Genomic DNA, 23,763 nt, shown 5'->3' with positions numbered 1-23,763 from the left:
TTGCATGAGAGGAGCTACAGAGAATAAAATAGATTGAATGAAAAGAATGGAATTTACTCACAGATAACAAGTAAATAATTCATTTCCCTTCCAGCAACAGTTACCTTTACATATAAGGCCAACAATGTCTCTCTGCAACATTTATCAAGCAACAAAAATGTGAACTCTAAAATCTACAAAGAATTTCAAATGTCTCATGGAACGCTGTTACAAAATCAACCACATGAGTTTTCTACTACTAATTAACTTTGAACAAAATCTTAGGTCATAAAAACCAGGCCATTTGGTGAGAGAACTGTGGCAGAAAGTTGATGAGATTTTGAGAGCTCAGAATTGGTGGGGGGGAAAAGTGATTTTTTTTAATGGGTTCAGAAATGTCTCTAGAGGTGGTTTATCAAATAGCCAACAGCCCAGATTCTAGAGGCTTGGGTTTGAACCCCAGCTCTGCCACTTACTTCCCATGCGTGATTTTGGATTAGTTATTTAATCATCCTGTGTCAAGTGGTAATAGTTGCTAGGGTTGTTATGAGGATTACGTGACTGAATGTAAAACATTTAGAACAGTGCCTAGCACATAAAAAGCACTATGTACACATTTGTTAAATGAAAATTGTGATAACTGATCATGTCACTAAAATGCCTCTGGAATTTCTAATTTAGTAGGTCCCATAAGCTTTGGGGAGAGAATTCACTGAGAGAAAACAATCTTTTTTTCCTCCTCTTTTTTTTCCTTCTTTATTCTCCTATCCCCCACCCCCCAACCCCACCCCCTGCACAGAGTAATGTATTGTTTTCTCTTTATATTAAAAACTATTCTCTCTGGGCATCTGGGTGGCTCAGTCAGTTAAGCATCCCACTCTTGATCTCAGCTCATGAGTTCAAGCCCTGTGTTGGGTTCCACGCTGGGTGTGGACCCTACTTAAAAAAAAATAAAAAACAATTTTATTGTTTAAGATATTGGATAGTTTCGGGCGCCTGGGTGGCTCAGTTGGTTAAGCGACTGCCTTCGGCTCAGGTCATGATCCTGGAGTCCCGGGATCGAGTCCCGCATCAGGCTCCCTGCTCGGCAGGGAGTCTGCTTCTCCCTCTGACCCTCCCCCCTCTCATGTACTCTCTCTCATTCTCGCTCTCTCAAATAAATAAATAAATCTTTAAAAAAAAAAAAGATATTGGATAGTTTCTTAAAAGTAATTTCCAGATGTCTTATGATGCATATTTGTGGCTGTTTTCCCACTTATGATTGGTCTCAATGTTTTCTTCCTTTCATATGGAAACTCACAAAATAAGTATATGGGAGAAAAAAGTGCACAGGAGATTTAGTGTCATCATAATTATCATGATAATTCTGGTACGTCAGTGGAAAAAATATAAAAAGTTTCGATAGGAAGCGTAGGATAATGAATGTAACCAGGATTTCAAATATACCTTCTAAGCCCTTTCGAGGAATCAAAATGAACCCAACACCAGCTTCTTTGAAAACAGTTCTGCAGATACTCCTAGAAACCTGCAGTTCAAACTACCCTCATGAGTCTTAGAAGTAGAAGTCCCTTTGTATTTGTCCTATTGCTCCCTTTGGTCCCCGGGGAACGCATTCTTTTACTCTCTGCCTCGATTTTATTTTAGTACTTTCTTTTTGTTTCTGGTTATTATAGTTTCTCACACTTCATTATAGTAGAGTTTACCTCTAACCATAGTGGAGTTCTTTGGCTTCTTTTGCATTTTTGATACGGAGGACTAAGCTTTCAGGTCCAAAAGGACTCGAGATCATCTTGCGACCACTCCCTGTGTGTGCTCAGGCGGGCAGGGGTAGGGGGCGCTTCTCTTGCCCTCTAACCTCTCTTTCTGCGGAAATCCTCCGGCCTTTTTTGAACACGTTTCTTTAGATCTCTCTCTTCTTTGTCTTTTTTCTTCTATTGCTTATTATCTACGAGTTTTGCCTCTTTTTCTCTGTAACCTCCCTCTCCCTTTTCCCCCACAGAATACACGTTCCCTCACTTTGGGGTCGGAGTAATTGATGCTTGGAGATCCTCGATGGGCTCCGCGTAGCCTTTAGATACGATTCAAACGTGCTCGCCCTCAGGATTCCCCACCTGAGCTGTAGTGGCGCTTTTCCCCTCTGCAGTAACACATGTCGAAGAAAGCAAGCCTCAGTGTGTGTCCATATATGACCTTAGAACAGAGAACTGCCTCGTTTGGAGGCAACGTTTGGGGAACCCTGTCCACTCCCACTCCCGCGTGCTCCCGCCTCCCCCTTCCCCGAGGTCACTCGCGTGCAGAACGCGAACGCCGGCTACTCCCGCTCGCGTCCCGACTTCCTTCTGGGAGCCTAGTAAACCTGGGGGAAGTTTTAATCATTCCGCAGCGAGCCTGGCTCTCTCACTGGGCATGCTCAGTGGCCGGCCGCGCTCGGGAGGTGAGTGGCTGTCTTGAGCGCGGGGCTCGGGTCGGCGGCCGCTTGGGCTCGGCTTCCAGGAGTGCGGGCTGGCCACTGCAGCCCCTGAGCCCGGGGCCAGACGCGCCCCGCCGCCCCCGCCCGGACGCAGGGCCTCGCCAGAGCCGCGTTGTTCCGGAGCCCGGGGGCCCCCAACTTTGCGCCAAGTTCGGAGCCGCCCTCTGGGGGAGCCATGCAAATGATGACCAGGGACGTCCTGCTAGAAATGGACCAGGAGGAGGAGGACGACGACGACGGGGATATCGGTGAGCGAGGGGTTCCCCGGCGTGGGCTGGCGCCGGGGAGTTGGGGCGTGCGCGTGGGCGCCGCGCCCTCCTCGGGGGGCGGCTTGCGGGGACCCTCGGCCGCTCCGAGGGGCGCGGGCGCCGGCGGACGGGGAGGAGGGAGCCCGCGCCGCGGTCCCGAGGCCGCAATGCGGCCGCCTCGCGGCTCCGCTGCCGGCGGGCCGGCGCCCGCGTGAAGGCCGGGGAGGCGCGGGGCGCGCACGGGCTGCCGAGAACAGTGTCTGGGCGGGCCGCGGCCGCAGCCTCTGAGCAGTCATGCTAGGTACAGGGAGGGCTCCGCGCGCCGAAGTCTGGACTCAAGCAGCAACTTTTGGGTCATTTCCTCCCCCTCGAACCTGCGCTGGGGATTCCGGAGGGGGCGAGGCGGGGAGCCCACCCCGGTTCGGAGAGCAGGGGTGTGACCCACCCGCATCCGCTGCAAAGCGAAAGGAAGGAAGGATCGGCTCTGGGAGGGAGGGTGAGGGCTGGGTGGGGCGCCCCGGGAACGATTTGTGGCCGCGGGTGGCGGCCAGGGATCCTTTTTTTCAGCCGCGGAGCCCGCGGGGGCAGTGATTGGAGTAAGACGTAGTCCGGGCGGCCCTCGGGACATTTCTACGAGTCCAGAGGGCCCCTGGAGCTTGGCGGGCCGGGGGCGGGGGGCGGGGGGTGGGAGCCAAGCCTGGGGGTTTCCATTTCTAGTTAGAGTTTAAAATGTTTACAAGTTGTAGACAGAAAGGAGGGAGAGCTGTTCAAGAGTAAAACAACCACAGCAATCAAAAGGGATGGGAGGAGGTGGGGAAGGGGAAAACAATTGGAGAAGGGAGACTATCACTGTCAGGGAATGATGACATACTGGGTCCCTCCAGAAGACTGGCAATTAAATTACCGTGGTGGTCTGTTCAGAGACTCTGAGTCTGTTTCCTGCATGCCAAATCAGTTTAAAACATAGCAGTTCCTGCTCATGTCCTAAAGTCCTGTTTTTCTCTAATAACTTTAGAAGTAACTTAATTTTAGGAGCTAGGTGTGGTTTTTTCTTTATCATTTTTTCCCCAGCTGTATTGAGATACAGTTTACATATAACGTTGTGTAAGTTTAAGATGTACAAAGTACTGAGTTGATACTTCTGTGTTGCAAAATGATTACCACTATAGCTTTAACCAACACCTCCATCACCTCACATAATTACCGTTTCCTTTTTGTGGTGAGAACATCTGAAGTACACTCTTTTGGCAACTTTCAAGTACAGGATACTTGTACTTCTAATCACTATGCTGTACCTTAGATCCCCAGAACTTGTCTTACAATGGAAGTTTGTGCCTTTTGACCAACATCCCCTCCCCCCATTCTACTATTTCTGTGAGTTCAGCTTTAGTAGATTTCACCTATAAGTGATATACAGTAATTGTCTTTGTCAGACTTATTTCACTTGGCATAATGCCCCTCCAGGTTCCATCCATGTTGTCCCAAATGGCAGGATTTCCTTCTTTCTCATGGCTGAATAATACTCCCTTGCCCACATGCAAGGGTGAGGAGCGTGGTCAGGGGTGCGTGTGGTGGTGGTGATGATGCTGATGGTGATGGTTATATATATGCACACACACATACCCACCACATCTTTATTCATCTATACTTGGACAATTAAGTTGTTTCCCTATCTTGGCTATTATAGGCACTGCTCACTTACATCCAAAGCACTTGATAACTTCCTTGTTGACCAGGAACAAATTGAATAGAGGGGCTTATACTTCATGATTTAGCTTTACCTTTCATTCATTTGAGAACAATTTATTAGATGGAGGGAGCCAATAGTATTCTTTTTGTTGTTGTTGTTAGAGAGAAAACTGAAGCTCACAGGTTGATCTGCCAAGCTTTTTGTATAGCTAGTTAAGATTCGAACCCAGGCTTTCTGACTTGCAAGACCCTTGTGCATTAGTCCACTTTCCACCTGGTCACTCAGCTGTCATTAGTAATGTCAATAGTAATGCTACTATTTAGCAGGCTTTACTGGTAAATCATGATTACATAAAAGTGTAAGTCATAGCAGACTTTAAAAAGTTATAATAAAGTAGCACAGTCTGTTTCATAGGAATATACTTAAAAAATATTTTATTTATTTATTTGAGAGAGAGAGTGAGGGAAAGAGAAGGAGCAGGGAGAGGGGCAGAGGGAGAAGGAGACTCCCCGCTGAGCAGGGAGCCTGATGTGGGGCTCAATCCCAGGACCCTGGATCATGACCTGAGCCAAAGGCAGATGCTTAAGCGACTGAGCCACCCAGGTGCCCCTCATAGGAATATACTCTTGTCTGTTATGGTGAGGTGTTACTGTTTGTATTGAGTATTGTAAGTAGGATAAAAATCCAAATGGAAATCAAAGTGAGCGAGAGACTGCGCTTTGTTTGTTCCACTGTGCCATCAGTAGACCTCAGTTTAGAAAGAAAACTAATTTGGTCTAGTCTGTGTTTACCAGATGAGGCATCATAAAATTTATCTTATGTGGCAATAGGTTCTTATTTTTAATTACAGATGTAATTTATGCTGGTTCTATCAAGTCAAACGGTAACTATGTTTAATAAAAAGTTAAATATCTCTACTCCTCCTTCACCCTTCCCTCCATAGGCCACTGATATTGATACTTTACTGTGTATAGGGGTCAATTCAACATTTTATGTCAGGCAACTAGTATCTCAGCAGTTTTTGGTTATACAAATTCAGTTCGGGTTGCACTGATTTTATAACAAGCGCAAATGTTTAGCATGCCAATAGAAAGTTTATGTCATTGTAAAGTAGTAAGTCTTTTTAAAGGTTAACAGAAATAGGCGGATGGTATATAGCCTTTAACAAAATAATTATAATTTCCACCTATGGGAGAGGAGGTTCTGGTGAAATGAAGATGATACTTTTAACCTGTGCCTCTGGTTTTATAATGCAGAGTTATGTTAAAGCTCTTGGCTAACGTATTCCTCCTAGTACTGGATTGTCATTACTAATAGTTGTGTAATTTAAAATCCACTCAGGTACTGAAGATGTCTGTGTAATTCCTCTGTAAATATTAACTTTGTATTTGAGAACAGTAGAGTCATTTTTGACGTAGTTCCTGGGTAAAACATCTATCATCAGCTAATTTGCAAAAGACAAAAAGAAAAACTTTTTAAACTAGATGTGGTCCCCGGTTATATGATATAAATGTTTTATGTACATGTATGGAAGGGTGCCCTGTAGTAGACTGGGATTTAGGGCCCTTCTTTTTTTTTCTACCAGTGGGTTTCTGCTTACTTTTGAAGCAATTTGGTGCTTTACTTGTAAGGATTGCCTCCTTGTAAGGATTGCCTCCTTGAAAGGAGGCAATCCTTACAAGTAAAGAGAATTGTCCTTTACTTGTCCTTACAAGTAAAGAGAATTGTCAATAAATCAATACAATAAATACAATAAATACAATAAATCAATTGACAATATTGTCAATAAATCCTTACAAGTAAAGAGAATTGTCAATAAATTCTCAACTAGAGAATCAAAGTTGGTAAATCTTACTGTGAGCATCTTCTCCATATTTGCTTTACTCAGGGCCACCAGAAATTGTGCCCAAACGTTTGTGAATGAGGCAACCTGTTGGCATGAGAGCATTTTTGCAAAACACCCCTTATTTTCTAAATCATCTCCAGCAACCAAATGCAGAGGTGACACGTACGCAGTAGTGGAAATAGGTGGCTTCTAGCCCTTATGCACTGCACTGGTGCTGGTGGAGATCACATGTCCAGGCAGGTTCTGTGGGTCAGGTGTGCAAAAAAGCGTTCTTGGCTGCTCTGCCTCCAGGACTACCCTCCCCCCCCCCCCATTAACCAGTGAATAAAATCCACCATTTCTTCCTATTCATGTAGAAAATGATAGAAACATCTTTTATAGCTAAGATGTAGGTAGTATATTTAGTGTGCTGATTTATTATTTATTTTGCATTTCTGTGGTTCAAACTTTGCTGAGAGAGGAAAAGTATTCTCAATAAAGGGAATTATCAGGAACAAGTCAGATGGTTCAGGCAAAAAGGTTTTGTTTAGATGCTTGTTTGGTTGCTTTGGGCTCCCAACTATTTATGGTAGAATTTACTCTCTGATCCCCACAGCTGATGGTCATGTCATTGGTTGGGGGGTGGGGGGTGCAGTGTGGGCTAGAGGCCCATTACCTCGGAGCTGTGATGGTCCAGCTGTATCTTTCAGGTGCCTTTATTGGCTCCTTTTTTGATGTCACATTTTTACACAGACTTCCTGCACAAGTTTTCTCCCTACAAACTTTGTTTAATCACCTGCTGCAGATCTGAACCTAGCCCCAGTTTTATCAATATTAACTGAGCAAACCTTCTGTGCTCGGTGCAGGGTTAGGTGTGGGGCTGGGTGTTGGGAGCCTAAAAATGAGTGAAATGCACCTCTTGGCCATGGGGAAATGGGTTCTGTGGAACCAGCCCTTTGCAGTAAGTGCCATTCTTGAGGTACCTACACAGCCATGGGAGGAGGTGCGGGAGGCAGCTTCCCAGCAGAGATGGCTGGGCTGGACGCTGGAGGACCAGGCAGGTACGGTGGCAGGGAGGGCGGAGGGAAAGTCAGAAGTCCCATGGAATTGCCTGTGGTGGAAGGGAGCAGCCCCAGGGCTAGGGAGGCAGGCAGGGGCCGCACCGGGGAAGAAGACTCTGCATGTTTTAAGGATTTGGGATTTGGAGCACCTGAAAGATTCTAAGGAAAGGAGTGATAGGACCCAATTGGCATTAGGATAGATCTCCCTGGCAGCACGTTGGAAAATGGGGTGGAGAGGGGAGGTGGTAGAGGTAAGCCTTTCTAGGAGTCAGGTTTGGAAATGCCTGCAGTGGCCATGGGAATAGAGAGGAGTGGTCTGAAAGTTTAGGAAAGAGGTGACATCTCCCAGGCCTCAGAGACCCATTGCTTCCAGCAAACGGCAGCACTCTTGGACTTTCCACTTAGGTGGAAAGTGGTGGCAGGTGTGCAGGAAGGGAGACTTTTCTATTGTTCCAATGAGTGTTAACACTTTTCTCCTCTGCTTTGGCTCAGACCATTTCCCATCCTTGCTCATACCAGACTTAGCTTCTCTGTTTTTCAGTGGCTCACTCTCCTTCCAAGCCTGTCACAAACCTAGAAAGCTATTACTGATCCTCATTGCCCAAAGTGCCCACCAATAAATTGTCACACCCCTTATTTTTCTGTTCTACACAATTAGGATTCACTTTGTATTTTGTCTTTGTTGTTGATTATCTTTATCCCCACAACTAGAGTGTAAATTTTTTGGGCACCGGGACTAGGTCATTTGGGTCTTCTAGAGATCATGCAAAATATCCCATACATTGTAGACATTCACTGCTATAATTAAAAAAATGTTCTCTTCCTCACCCTCTAACATATAGGTTCCCTGAAGGCAGGTGTCTTGCATGCTTTGTGTTCCAAGCTATGCCCCTCATGCCTGGAATGGTGCTTGCTCTTCAGTAGAAGCCCAGCAGATCATTGTTGAAAGACTCAATAAGTGAATTGCTCTTTTTAAATAGTTTGATTAACGTTATGCTTAGGTGGTTTTATGTCCCTACTAGAATTCTCTTCTATGGCACTTTGAGATTCCCTGTTATCTGTTGATTGTACATAGTTTATCAGGTACTCTGCTAGGTTCCAGGGTCCTTGACCTCCCAGACCTTCCTCCTAGGAAGGAGGCAGATACATGAATAGATAATTGAGGTAGTCTGTGATTAATGCTGTAATCAAGATGTGTGCCAGGGTCCATGGTATCAAGGAGAAGGCACGTAATCTTGCCAAGGGGACTGTTCAGATGTAGTGCTTGAACAGCCCTGGAAGGGATCGGAAATAGATAAGTGGGTGGGGTTAGGACAACGATGTGTCTTGAGTATTCCTAAATGTGATTTCTCAAGAAATAAACTTTGATGCTGTCTTTATTTGCTGTGGCAAGGGGGAGATAGTCTCTACCAGGAGAATGACAGTTAAAAAACAAAACAAAGTGAACTTTCCTTAAAGCCTTTCTCTTTGAGTATAGTTTTGCCCCCCCTTTTATATATATATATAAACCTGTTACTTTCAGTTTCAAATGCTCAGTCACAATTTATCTTCGGTGTTTTAACTTTCAAGTCAAAGAATTGCTTTCTAAAGTGTTTCTCATCTCCTCTTATCATTCCCATTGTTCTTTAAATCTGACACAGACACAACTCTAAAAGAGTTCCACACACACCCCTTTCTTTTTTTCTCAAGTGGTTGCAATATTCACATATATTGATTGCAGTACATTTTTTTTTTTTTTCCTTTTGGAAACCAGTAAATTTAGACCAAAAGCTGTGAAGGTTTCTGTCAGAGATACTATTTAAATTCTGACATTCTTGAAGGGAGGTTATAATACATTATTAAGAATCCCATGATCTAGCTTTCAGTTGAAAGATGGTCTTAAACTTTCAAGTGGTATTTGTAGCAGGTTAGATTAAAATGATTACGTTTTAATAAGAGTTTCCACTCTAGCTAATACTTCAGGTTTTCGTCTGTTAACAGTTTGTGTTTTGTATTCTAGCTGATACAATACATCTTTTTAAGGGTTTTTTTTTTTTTTTTTTTATTCATGAGAGACAGAGCGAGAGAGAAAGGCAGAGGGAGAAACAGGCTCCCAAGGAGCAGGGAGCCCGATGCGGGGCTCGATCCCAGGACCCTGAGATCATGACCTGAGTCGAAGGCAGACGCTCAACCATCTGAGCCACCCAGGCGCCTGATACAATACATCTTAAGGCAAAGTTTATATAGTCTTTGAGGAAGAAGTGCTATCATCCTCACCTTTGTACTGCACAGCCTGCATATCAAAATGCTTTTCACATAGTAGATACTCAGCAAACATTTGCTCAGGGACAGTTTTTTATATTTTAATGGAAGCTTTGTATATGCCATAAGATTAAAGCTTGATCTGCTTTTGATACGAGGTCGTCAGGTCTGGGTCTGTGTGAAAGTCACCAATTTAGAATAGAAAAACATCATTTCCAATTACCTTCAACCAAGGAAATGTACTTCTTGACTGATAACTCCTATGTAAAGATAGAGATTGTGAGAATTTGATGCAATCAACTGATTGTCTTAGGTCATTATCATCATTGTTATTATTGCTTTTCCTTTAGTTTTGCCTTGCTCTATAATACTGCAACTAAAATTAATTAGAATCCATCCCAAGAAGCAGCCAGTTTAAAAATACAAGATGAAAATGTCAACAATGGAATAGTGTGGATATGTACCAAAAAGCAATTCAAATATTCCTCAGCCAGAACATCAGATGGAACATTTGCATGGAAGACAAGTTGAAGGGTTAATAGGCAACTTTCTCCGTTGTGGTATTTATTACTGCCCTGGCTACATGTCTGAATACTCACTGAAAGAACTTGCTGCAGTAAGTTAATTCAGGAGCTAAAAATATGAATGAAAGAAAATATATTCTTTTGTGAAGTCCAAATGTTGCTTTTATATTTAATGCTTTTAATCTAGGACATTGAAACTCTACTACTTCCCACATTATTTAAAAATACACATACTTGAAATTGAGGGGAAAAGGATATTGATCTTTAAAATGATCTTTTTTATGATTTTAATTTTAACTTTGGCAGAACTTTAGCCATAGGTCAGTCATGCAAATAGATGTTCTTTCACAAAGTACAATTATGCAAATTACAGGCTTGTTTGTAAAGCTTGTTTTATGTAAACTAAGATTGTGTTGACATAATTGAATTTTTTATGATTTCTCCAGACATTCTATCTAGATATTTGGAAGATAATCTTTGGCTTGTCACAGACAAAATGATGGCTAAATTTTTCTTGTGGCATCACATAGACACAGCCTTGAGCATTTTTTTTTCTGATTTGTGCTTAGTTTTTCAGAAAAATGATTCCCCACTAAACTGTAAGCAAACATTATACACCCTTCTCACATATAAAACTCAGACCTTTAACATTATTTTAAAAGTTTGTTTATATAATGATTTGAAACCATTGCATTCATTTTTGTATCATTTTATTTCTTTCTGCTGTTACTTATTTTTTTTTTTTAAAGATTTTATTTATTTATTTATTTTGAGAGAGAGAATGAGAGACAGAGAGCATGAGGGGGAGGAGGGTCAGAGGGAGAAGCAGACTCCCTGCCGAGCAGGGAGCCCGATGCGGGACTCGATCCCGGGACTCCAGGATCATGACCTGAGCCGAAGGCAGTCGCTTAACCAACTGAGCCACCCAGGCACCCTGCTGTTACTTATTAAATAAACAAACTTTGGATGCTTAGTTTGTGTAAAAGATAAGATCCCTTTTCTAAAAAAAAAAAGGAAAAGAAAAACGAACAAGGAAAACCCACCATTGTTTCTAAGTGAGACAAGTAATAGTATAAATTCATTGATCATAGATGCTACCTGGGAAAACTAGGAGATTCAAAGAGAGGGTGGGAAGTGAATCCCCTGATGAGGGCGCTGGGGAGGAAAGACTAGGGGAAGGCATTGTTGATGCAGAGCAGGGCCAAGGGAGAGGAATGGCCGGCCGTAGGAAGACCTGAGTTTGCGGTTGGCTTTGACATCTAGAATCTGTTACCTGGGGCAAGTTGCTTGGCTTCTCTGAGCCTGTTTCTTCAGCCCGGTGGGGTTGCTAAGAGGATGCCAGGTATCCGTACAGTGCCGGGTGTGGGGCCTTTCCCTCCCACTCTGCAAGTGGCAGTTACAGTGTCACCATCCTAATGAATTCATGTGTTTAAATGCTACTTTTTTCACACCTCATTTTATTTTATTTTAATTCCAGTGTAAGAAGTGGCTGCTCTTCTTACACTCCACTATCTCTAAGTCCTCTCCCCTTCAACACTGCTGTGTTTTGTGTTGCTCTTGTCACATCATGTGTGTAGGAGCTGCCCACTAAATGTCAGGTTAAGGATGACCGTGACAGGGGCTATGCTGCAGACACGTGTGTCTAAAGATAAAGGAGCTGAAGAATAGCATGTGGTTTCTGCAAAGAGATAAGTATTGTGTGTTCCCCCCCCCCCCAAAAAAAAACAACAAAACAGATCTTCAGACAGACTGACAATGTTTTCCAGATTCCAGGAAACCTATTACAGGAGGAAACTCTTTCAGGGAGTCTTAGCAAAAGATCCTAAGAGCTGACACTTAGTGGGGCTCCCAATCAGTGGCTCATAAATGTAGAGATTGTTTTTCCATCAGTACTACCTGTAGCTTATCCCATTCTCTCAATTGTTGTCAGGCAGTTCTTGCCAAAGTGTGTGTGCTCCCATGTGTCATCAGATAATTGTATGTACAAGACGTGGGGAAGGAGATATTTAAGTAAGAAGTAAATAGCTTTTATTACCAATTGAATATCATAGAACAGAGGAGAGGAAGATCAATATTGAGATTCTCAGTGGTCGGGGTGCTCCATGCTTCCGCTATTACTACTGAAATTGGAAACGTGGATGATGGTTCAGAGATGTTTGCTATTCAGTAGAGGGAGGGCAGTCAGGTGGCACGTGGGGGCCGTGATCATTTACCTGACATTAAAAACCCGTTTGACTTTACATCCTTCCCATCACCCCCATTCCAGTTCTTGACCATTGTGTGTACAGGCAGGCAGTTTTGGCCCCTCATTCTCTAAATGACCTTGTGTCTCTGAGACAGGCCCTCCTGGGCCACCTTGTTATTTGAGCACATCCAAACTCCATTCTTGCATCCACATCCATGTGGGTCTGAAGGGAAGGAGGAGACACCCGGGCCTTAGCTCCTCTGTCTGAGACATCCACTCTCTCCCCTCAAAGTCCGGGATGAGTGTAGGTCTTAGGGATCAGGTGAAAAGTGCTCTTTTCTTGAGGTTTGAATCTGCAGGGGAAAACCTGAGTTTGATGAGAGATACTTATACCAGAGATTTAAAGAAAAGGATGACTTTTCCCTGTGTTGAAAGATTATTTCCACCATCTGTTATAGCTAACCTCACCTTACCTTGGCCAGGGATGTGGACGGGCATCCTGTACTGTGTCAGGAAGAAATGGGCCTCTCTGTTGGCCTGTGGTCCTTTTTATTTATCCCCCATTGGCTCCTCCTCCATCCCCGTTGCCCATCATTCTCCTCAGAGTTCTTTATCTGACCTCTGTCCCGGTGTTCTCCTCAGACAATTGCCGGAGGTAGAGACTACCACTGTTTACACTTCAGTTTTAGACAGATGTGATTCAAATTCTAGCCCACACATTCAAGCTGTGTGACCTTGAGTGATTAACAGAACTTTCCCCTCCTCTCTAAATGAAGCTGATGTTAGAACCTACTTCAAGGATGACTGTATCAAAGTGATGTAATTAAAAAAAAAAAATCTTGCTTTGCAGGGTTGTGGTACCTGATACAGTGAAAGCCTTCCATAATTAGAAGCTAATGTTAATATTCTGGGTAGCAATTTTTACCTATATCTCAGCCCAGATTTACCTCTTCTGTTTTTCTTTTTTTTTTTTAAAGATTTTTTATTTATTTATTTGACAGAGAGAGACACAGCGAGAGAGGGAACGCAAGCAGGGGGAGTGGGAGAGGGAGAAGCAGGCTTCCCGCGGAGCAGGGAGCCCGATGCGGGGCTCGATCCCAGGACCCTGGGATCATGACCTGAGCCGAAGGCAGACGCTTAACGACTGAGCCACCCAGGCGCCCCTCTTCTGTTTTTCACTAGAGGTTTTACCTTTCTCCCTTCCATGTATATAGCTCATTGTTAGTCTTTGTCTTTTTCATTAATCTGTGAGTATCTTGAGAAGAACCGTCACCTCACTGAGCAGCATAGTGCTTCGCACATGGTAGGAGACCAGTACATTCTTATTGAATGAGTAATGGACGAAAGATTTTGATTACTGAAGGACTGTGGTAGATTGGGAAGATAGGCCTTTGTGTATAGACCAACCCTTGGGTAGGTTTTTATAACTTTGGAGCCTTAATTTCCGTATCAGAAAAATGTCGTAGAGGTAATATAGGAAGGGTAATGATACTTACTTTATAGAATTGTTATAAGGTTTAGTAATGTTAATATATAAAAGGACAAGGGGCAGTTCCTGGCACGTAATAGGCCAACAAATAATGGAGTCATTTATAAAACAAGCAAAAATAGAGAAATACAGTATAAATGACTGGTGTAACTTAAGTTAGATTTTTCTAACCTGTTAAAAGACATGAATATGATGAATAGAGCGAAATGATAAAGCTGAAGACAGGAGCACACAAAGAAATCGTTACCTTTATGGTTTGAATTGTTTTGAGTTTAGTGATATAAATAAATTAATCTCTACCTAATTTGCAAAAATAGGTATATGAAATGACATTTTTCATTTTGTGTGTTTGAGGTTTGGGAATGATTTGCCTACACCCAAGTGTTAGAACTTAAACACTGCCGGGCCCCCTCCAGCAGCATCAGCCCTCAGAAAAGTTAGATGTCCCATTCCATTTGGGTAGATGAAGGCAAAATGAAAGGAGGAAGGCTGTTTTTATCCCTAACTAGAGTTAAAATTATTTGGTTTATAGTTAAGTGTTCAAAGAAGTGATTCTACAATAAAGTGAAAATTTCATCTTTTGGTTACTGCAGTTCTTGTTGTGCATGGATTTCAACCTATATTCCAAATTGCCAGACTGTCTCATATTTCCCTCCTCCATTTAAATAGCATTTAGTACATATGGGGTGCATGCTTCTATAACAAGCACATTGCAGCTTACAAATCATAGAGGAGATGTGAACATTTCTAACAGGCCTTGTCATCTGCTCTAAGGGTGAGCAACACAGTAAATGGCTTTTAGCAATGGGGTAATCATGGTTTTCCTGAGAATTACAGCTGCCTAAACTGTGGCTAGTGGCTTGTTTCATACTCCAAGATACTTATTTTGAAGAGTTCAGCCGCAGTCTTGACTAAGTTATTTGGCACACACACAAAAATCCCTTTGAAAGCTGATTGTGGAATTTGCTACTAGTGACCTTCATAAATCAGGACTGTTGCTTTTTAAAAAGATGTGCATAGGGACGCCTGGGTGGCTTAGTTGGTTAAGCATCTGACTCTTGATTTCAGCTCAGGTAACAATCTCAGGATGGTGAGATGGAGCCCTGCGTCAGGCTCCACACTGAGGGTGGAGTCTGCTTGGGCTTCTCTCTCTGCCTCTTCCTTTGTCCCCCTCCCCCCCCAACCCCCAGCCCCCGGGCCTGTTCCTGTGCTTGCTCAAGCTCTCTCTCTCAAAAAAAAAAAGAAAAGAAAAAAAAAACATGCCTAGAGATTTCAGTGAGCTCAGAGCACTGGATTAATACTGTCTTTTCACGGTCTTTACTGAAGACCCCTTTTGGGTCATGTACTATTTAAGGTCTGAGGATAAGAGAACCAGAGAAAGAGAATTCCAGCTTTAGTGCAGCTTGTTTTCTAGTAAGCAATAAAGTAAAAACCAAAAACGCATGCAGAAATCCATTCATTTACCTAATGTCTATTCAGCACCTTCTGCGTGCCAGGCATTGTGCTCTGTGCGAGGAATTCAGCAATACACAAGGCAGAAGTGGCCTCTGCCCTCAGCGAGGAGGCTCCCCGGCAGGCAAGACAAACATGCTGACAGATCGCCAGCAAATTACATGTAAAGACTGTGGAAAAAAGAGAGACTGAGCCAGGAGGGTAGAGCTGAGAACAGAACTTGGGTGTTTCCACAGCCAGTTCAAGGGGGTGGCCCTCACTGGAGGATGGCTGACAAGTGCAGCTGTTATTTTCGTAATTCTAAAAATAACACGGCCTTAAAGTGTCATCTTTAAAAAGTAGGTCTGTGAGAAGGCTCAAGACATACGTTAGATTCATGTGTAAAGTGCCACAAATGTTTTCAGGCTCGCAACTCGTTATGCTGTGCGGGGCCAGCCCTCTGTGAGGAAGCTTTGTTTATTTGGATTTCCGCAGCTGTTCATGCACTTGCGAAGTGAGCAAGTAGCTCAGTCTGTACAGTGCTGTGCCCCTGTATTCCTTGGGCGGTTGGTCAAACTATTAGCACTGAGTTGGAAAGCCACAGAACCCGGTAGGTCACCCCCAGCTCCCTGAATTCTTCCTTTGTAGCCCAGTGTAGCATAATATTCTCCCTTTCTTCAGTTAATGATGGGGCTGAGAGGTTGGGCTGTGGAAATTCTGTGCAATTTACCCCCTGTTGACAGAGGAGGAGGAAAGAGAGAAGGAGCAGGTGCATCTTGTCCCCCTGGTCCACATTTTCCTCTCCTGACTTGAATGGGGCAGGGAGCTAGCAAAGGGCACCTTGGGTTTTCAGCCAGGAACTGGTTCTCCACTCTTCCTGCCCTGTTTTGCTAAGGCATGTGACTCATTGGAAGTGAGTGACACCACAGGCACCCTGGTGTGCCCCCCCCAGGGACTTTCCTCTTGAGAAATCCCAATACTAGAGAGTCACACTCTAGAAGTCCTTAATAGCCAAAATACCCTGGTAATAGAGTAATAGTGAAGATGCAAATTAAAACTTGTTTTGTTTTCAGTTACTAGGGCAGAAAGAAATGGATAGAAATTCTGTTTTCATTTACTATTAAAAAAATCCTGTTTCCTTTCTGTGTTGGGATCTTTCATACATGACTGAAATCCAGCAAGCAGTGTGTTTGTAATATTAAACTTACTGTTTTAGTCATTGCATCTCATTCCTTCCAAACTGGGAATATTTTCTTTATGAATACCTTTGAGATCAAGTATAAGAGATACTATTATTAACCCTTTGCCATGCTTTTACCTGAACCCTCTATTCTTAGTAATGTTTATTTAGTTCTCCGGTGTTTTTTAACATTGAAAAGGCATGTTTTACATACAGTAAAATGCAAAGTTAGCTGTTCAGTTAACTTTTGACAAATTTTATGATCATCACCCAAAACAAGATATATAGAGGACACTTGCATTGCTCTTTCAAGTCATGCCTTCCTCCCCCAGTCCAGGTGAACAGTGAATGACTTCCACGATAAATTGGTTTGCCTGTTCTTGAGCTGCCTGTAAATGGAATCCTGTAGAATGTATTCTTTTGTGTGCCTGGCTTCTTAGCATTATAGTTTTGGAGATTCATCCATGTTGTTTTGGGTATCAGTCGTAATCCAGTATATTTTATATATAAGAATATCTGGAAAAAATTTTGAATTCAATCATGAAATAGTACATCTCTCATAGGTAGCAGCCTAGTAATACTTAACCTTTTAATTTTATTTTTACTTTAATGTCAGATTTTTTTTTTGGTCTCAGTTATTTTTATAACCCCTTTAGCAGTTCACACAATGCCTTGCCTGTAATAGGAAATCAGCAAATGTTTTCTTAAGATGGAAGGGAATGTGTGAGGAAGAGTAACTCCTATCTCATTTTATAGAAATTCAGATTTTAATTGCCGTGCTGTGATTGTGCAACATGACTGCCCGTTCATTCTGAGCGTTAGCCCACTGACGATTTTACTGATGAGCATGATACCTGCCCGAAGTGGACTATTTGTAGATGCTTTCCTTCCGTGCAAGCAGTTCAAGCGTAATCATTTATTTTTTCAAAAGGTCAGCTCTTATTGGTGTTTTTTACTAGTAAAAATATTCTAAAGAGATATTATTAGCCTCATTTGGTAACTGAAGACCTCTGAGAACAGAAAAGTAAGGGGAACCTATCCAAAATGAAGGAGTGATTCAGTGCAAGATATTAAGTTCCAAAATATTTGTTCAAGCACATGTGTTCCAAGTTCTCAGAGAAGTTACTGACGCTGACGTTATTTCCCTTAAGGATGACTCATGATTTCTTGAGTCTGGTTTCCACTGTTAGTCATCTTAACGGCTTGGGTTAAAGCAGGCTTTCACTCTGCCTGGATTCCAGGCTTCACAGGCCCCACTCCCCAGCCTCCACCCCCGACCCTCCCTTGATTCCTATCTCCTGGCTCAGCCACACAGCGGTGAGCCAGAAGAATTGTAAACTTCAGCATTTAGTAGCAGTCTAGCATTAACCTTGTGTTTGTGTTTCAGTTTTGATCATTTGGCCTGCCCTTTTCCTTTTGCCCCCAGTTGCCCAAACTCCTTTCTCAGAAACGTGCTTAGGACCCCAGTCTCTTTATTCTTCAGGTCCGGTCTTCTAATTGCCTTCTTGCCCTGGGTGTGAAGTCCTCCCCCACCCCCCCCACCGGTGATGCTCCCCCCATACCGGTGATGCTCCCCCCATACTGGTGATGCGCCCCCCATACCGGTGATGCGCCCCCCATACCGGTGGTGCGCCCCCCCATCGGTGGTGCTCCCCGCCCCTACTTGTGGCCGACCCTGATAATGGCCTGCCTATGGCCCCAGATTTAGTAACACGAGCTCTACTTCTGGTTTCTTCTTTAGCTGTTATACCAGTGGCATCTTCAGTCTTGGACCCTGAATTGTGATCAAAGTGCCGTATTTAGTTTCAGGCCGCTTAGTCATGGCGCACTGCCTGCTGTAAGTGGGACTGTGCGTAAGAGCAGGATAGTTTCCTGCAGGAAGAGATAGGAGACTTCACTTCAACCTGACACCTAAGAAAGATCAAGTGTTTACTAGAATGTGGGGAAACCACCTCCTGAGCAGTAGAAATCAGTGCGTTGTCACATGAAACAGTTCTATTCAAAAGCAGTTCCCCGACGTTGGGGAGTGGCCTAGTTGAGCAGCAGGGTGTCTGAGCAAAGCTTGCACTCAGCAAGGAGTGCTGATGGCTGGAGCTGTAAGCCAGTCCCCCCGATCTTCAGTGTGGAAAATGGATATTTTCTTAATCTTGTGCATATACTTAAAAAACTCGGTTAGTCAAAATTTCCAATATTTGAAAATGTGCTGGGAATCTCCCGAGTTGAGAACCACCCCTCTTGCCTTTTCCCTTCTCTAGCTGCTGCTGAGGGTGTTCCTGAACTAGCCTGCCTGTCTCTCTCCACCTTTCTTGGTTACCACATCCTCTCTCAGGTGGCCTTCCTCCCTGTCCTGGGTTATTCCCCAACACTTGGTCTGCCCTTGAGGCCGACTTCATTCCGCCCAGGCAGGCAGGCAGGCTCCAAACTGAAGATCTTTACTGAAGGTCCTGTTCTGGCTCTTACCAGGTCAGCCTGTCTTTGGAAATGAAAGGCTGTGTATGAAGGGAAGAGGGATCTCATCTGCCTTCAGAGAGGGAAATTAATTCTAGGTGAACGCACAGCCAAAACAGTCCTAATCTTAGACATCGGTTTAAATTAAAAAAAAAAAAAAGTTATAAATGCTGTGAATAGGTAAACTGCAGGGCTTCTTGTCCAACTAGAGCTGGTATGTGCCACTGCCATTTGCTTTATTAAACTTTAAGAGCTCTTCAAAATGGATTGAGAAAGGTTCCCTCTGAATTTTTTACTTTATAAAATAAGCAGGGTTACAGTGTTGCACATGCCTTTCAAAAAAACTCTATTGTGACTTCTGACTTTTAATCTGCAGCTCGTGTAGAAAAGTATATATGAATCAATATTTTACATATGTATGTAGAAAATCCATCACCTGTGACTTCTGTATACCATGTTAATTTATTTGTCCACTAGGAGTGAGAAATAATTTAAATAATAAATTATTTGTGATCAATTGCTTTGTAACATTTTAAAGCCTATGTGCTTTTGTACTTACGCTTTAAACATAGCCTACATAGGAGTCACCTTGGCCTTGCATTCTGAACTTTTAAAACCACTTTCTTAGTGTCGCCCAGCCATGACTACTTGGAATAAAGCATTTAATTTTTTTTTTAAGATTTTATTGATTTATTTGTCAGAGAGAGGGAGAGGGGGCGGGGAGAGAGAGAGCACAAGCAGAGGGAGGAGCAGAGGCAGAGGGAGAAGCAGACTCCCCGCTGAGCAGGGAGCCCGATGTGGGGCTCCATCCCAGGACCCTGGGACCATGACCTGAGCCCAAGGCAGACGCTTACCCAACTGAGCCACCCAGGTGTCGCAGCATTTAATTTTTTTATGTATCTCTCTCCTGATATATAAAGCAGTGATTAAATTTACCTGCTTTTTGGCCTTATTGAGATGTTTGTAGATAAGTCTTTAGTGTAATTAATTACTGCCGGTTAAATGGGAGAGATTCAGACGTAGTACAATTGCCTTCTCATTTGTAGCAAGTTACCTCCTGAAAATGTGCAGTATAGGGAAAATAACTTACATCAAACCTCATTTTCTCATAGGAGTTATGTATAAAGGGAGATTATACTAGGGGCCCCTTGTCCTTTGTTTTATAGAAATAATTACAAGTACTTTATATAGTATAATAGAAATGCTTTACAAAGCTTTCCTGGGAACTTAAGCATTGATGGGACAGGGAAATATGGTAGTAATATAAAATCATATTTGATTTTTGATGACAAAATAGTAAAGGTTTCTGTTCATGTTCTTCATGATTCCTGCCTTATTTTTATTATAACCATTAGGAGGTGAATAGATGAAAGACTTTTTAAAGGAGAAGATCTGGGAGGCATCTTTGAGGAGACTTGTGGGTGCCTTAGGCACAGAGGATGACCTTTTTGAGAAACTGACCAGAAATATGCTGGTCGTTCCACAGCTGTTTTCTGGATCGTCCAAGCACTAGTACTGCATGGGTTCTTAACTTGGGGTCTGTAGGTCTTCATGCATGGCCTTGGGAGCAGGAGAGTTTCTGAATCCCTAGACTGTATGGGAACTGTGTTCAGTTGCATATTTACAGGTCTCTGGTGAAGAAAGTCCATAACTTTCATCACATTCTTAAGGGGCTCCTTGATCCAAAAGGACTGAATTGCCAGTTCCATAAAAACTGAGGCAGTTACAATACAGATCTCACGAGTTAAGGTTTGTCAACTGCACGGTGGTATAAAATTGTTAACCCACACTGCTGCCTTTGAAAATTAAAAACCTCTCTTTTCCTGTGCTGGCCTCATCAGCAACCACACTGATAATTCCTAAGGTCCACCTGCTTTGCAGTGTGCACTACAATGGATTTCCTTCGGTAGTGGTGTGGGGTGGGGGGGGGGAAGACCAGAAAAAGGAATAGAAAATGTTGTGATTTTTTTATATTTCTTGACGTGTGACTTCCTGTTTTAATTGGGAATCTTTGGTCATTGGAGACAGAAACCCAAATCGAACGGGCTTAATAAAAAGGGAATTTATTAGCGTAATTGAAAGGTACAGAGATTGTCTGAGCTGCAGGAGCCAACCTTGCCCTCGGGTTTCAGGGAAGGGACTCCCACAAGCTCTCCTTGTCGCTAAGTGGCAGTGGTGTTTTCGCACCGTTTAATCCCTTTTCACCATGCCTTCCAGAGGAAGAAGGGGCTCTGGTGATTTCTACTCCCTAGAAATCTCAGCAGATAGCTCTCATGGGATTATAAACCGATCCCTAAAATTGCCATCATGGACCTAAATTGCAGGGATAGTGGAAGTTACTTTAGCCGCATAAATGACAACGGGGACTATGCACACTTTCGTTGAACTTACATTATTACCGTCTAAAACCAAAGTGGCAGTGAAATTTATCTGTCAGTTCAGTGTACTGAAGTGTCGTGTTTAATATTCATATAATCTAATAGTTTTATGTTTGCTTTTCTTAATATAAAGATTGGAGACATCAGATATGTTCTATTGCTCTGTCTTAACCAAAAAACCCCTGATTTTTGGGGGGCCCTCATTAGGTTGGTGGTGTTAGTGGCTCTTTCTAGAAAAGTTATGGCTAAATCTGCTTTCACTCTGTTTTTTTTTTTTTTTAAAGATTTTATTTATTTATTTGACAGAGAGAGACACAGTGAGAGAGGGAACACAAGCAGAGGGGGTGGGAGAGGGAGAAGCAGGCTCCCCGCAGAGCAGGGAGCCCGATGTGGGACTCGATCCCAGGACCCTGGGATCATGACCTGAGCCGAAGGCAGACGCCCAACGACTAAGCCACCCAGGCACCCCTGTTTTTTTGTTTTTTTTTTTTAAACACAAATGTTTTTCAAGTATTTCTCCGGTATAAAGCAATAGAAAAGGCTGGTTGGGAAGGGTTTCTGATGTTAGCGGGACTAAATTAAAATCTTTGCTACTTACTGTTTGTGCAACCTTCAGTAAGTTGTTGAATCTCTCAGCCATTTTTTCTTATTATAAAGATAAAATGAGATAATGTACTTAAAGGACTTAATACAGTGCCTGGAACTAGTAGCTATATTAGCCAAATTATGCAAATCTCATGATTTCAAATAAAATTATTATAATATGTACAAGAACTTAGTTACAGGCATTCATGAATGGGCCCATGGCTAATTACTATGCCTATGGAATGAATCTGTTCATTCTGTTTTGCATAGATTCTCTTGGGTAGGATTCCAGAAGTTAGATTGACATTTTAGTCAAGAAAACCAAGAATATTATTAAGTTGACAGAGATAGCTGCATTAATATTACTAATAAGCATTACTTGTGTTACTGAATTAGGTCTGAAAATATCAAGAGGGAAATTAGCTTAAACACTGAATTTCCAAGTCTGTCTGAGTGTAAGTACACAGTACGTTTTTAATTGATTTTATTCCTCAGGTGACTTTATTCAGTTTATTCTGGGGCTCAATTTTCATAATTTTATAATATGAATGAATAAAAATGAATATAGTCATTTACCTTTTATAATAAATAGTTCCGGTCAGAATTGTTGAATCAGTGACATTCTTTAGAGCCAAGACTGAAACCTATTGAAAGTTTACTTTGTGGTTTTTGGTTTTCTTGCACTTTCCAATGTAATCCTTTCTGAGTTCTTCAGGATTTTTTTAACCTGGGTCAGTATAGTGTCTGAAATATTTCTACACAAGTCAAAATAAACATTGCTGTGAGGAAAAAGTAATGGGACCCAGGTTGCTGGGCTTTGAAAGAGAAAGCTGACTAGTAGACTCTAATAATGCAGAGCCCAGCTGTGGAAATGGGTAGAGAGAGAATCTTAGTGGATTTAGGGAATTCATTCTTATAATTAACCTAATGGTGTAGATTGTTAAACACTTAATGAGGTCCAAATACAGACTTTTTCCTAAGAATGTTTAAAAATAGACAAGACAGTGATTGGTCTGACTTTGACATAGCAATGCTTCAAACGGGTAGAGCAGATGACTTCACATGGGTCAGTTCTATCCTACTTTCTAATGAAATCCATTAACCTAGGATTTAAAGTCTGCTCTGTGCCTATTAGTGTCAAAAACTAAGAAGGTGCCTAAAAAACAGTAACCTGTATTAAGTGGCAGGTATAATTATAAATATTTCATATGTATTAACCCATTTAATAGTTATAACGATGCAATTAAGTAGGTGCTATTATTATAATAACCACTATATGGATGATAAAATCGAGGGTCAGGAAAGTTAAGTAATTCGCCGTAGCCACACAGCAAATGAACGGTGAAGGCAGGATTGAAACTTTGGCTCAAACATTAAGCTGATTCCTAGATGGTATAGTTATGGATACAAACATGAAAAGTAAGAACAGTGAAGAAGAGTGTAAATATTTGATTAATGTACTGGGGGATTATGAATCTTACTTCATAATCTGTAGAATCTCATTGCCATTAATTTTGTTTCATCCGCTCAAAAATCCTCCCTCGGTGGAAAGCTGATCTAGATATGACAGTAGTCCTTAGTGTTAATGGAAGGAAAAAGTTTGATAACTACTGTGATCCATCAGACTCCATGCTCAGCAGGGAGTCTGCTTGAAGATTCTCTCCCTCTGCCCCTCCACCCCCTTTCTCTCTCTCTCTCAAATAAATACATCTTTAAAAAAAACAAACCTGGGCGCCTGGGTGGCTCAGTTGGTTAAGCGACTGCCTTCGGCTCAGGTCATGATCCTGGAGTCCCGGGATCGAGTCCCACGTCGGGCCCCCTGCTCAGCAGGGAGTCTGCCTCTCTCTCTGACCCTCCCCCCTCTCATGCTCTCTATCTCATTCTCTCTCTCAAATAAATAAATAAAATCTTAATTAAAAAAAACAAACCTTCCACCAAGTAGTAAGGCTGAATTTTCTTTTGTGGCTTCAGGAAAAATACATGAGGTAGTAAAGAAAATGTATTTCATGATTATGAAACTTTTTAGAAA

General features: G+C 42.6%; 1 protein-coding gene across 2 annotated transcripts in view; it reads left to right on the top strand.

Moving 5' to 3' along the window:
* Window positions 1-2,285: 2,285 nt before the first annotated feature.
* The window catches only part of ANO6 (anoctamin 6), a 184,740-nt gene continuing 163,262 nt past the window's right edge, over window positions 2,286-23,763 (top strand). For both annotated transcript variants that reach the window (XM_035002827.1, XM_035002826.1), the window contains exon 1: window positions 2,286-2,697. In XM_035002827.1, the coding sequence (XP_034858718.1) occupies window positions 2,625-2,697 (73 nt within the window). In that variant the 5' untranslated portion in view covers window positions 2,286-2,624. The remainder of the gene's footprint in view (window positions 2,698-23,763) is intronic.

Source organism: Mirounga leonina, unplaced genomic scaffold, assembly GCF_011800145.1.
Source record: "Mirounga leonina isolate KUSES-001 unplaced genomic scaffold, KU_Mleo_1.0 Mir_126, whole genome shotgun sequence".
NCBI classification, from domain to species: Eukaryota; Metazoa; Chordata; class Mammalia; order Carnivora; family Phocidae; genus Mirounga; species Mirounga leonina.
This window is presented reverse-complemented; position numbering and strand designations above follow the sequence as displayed.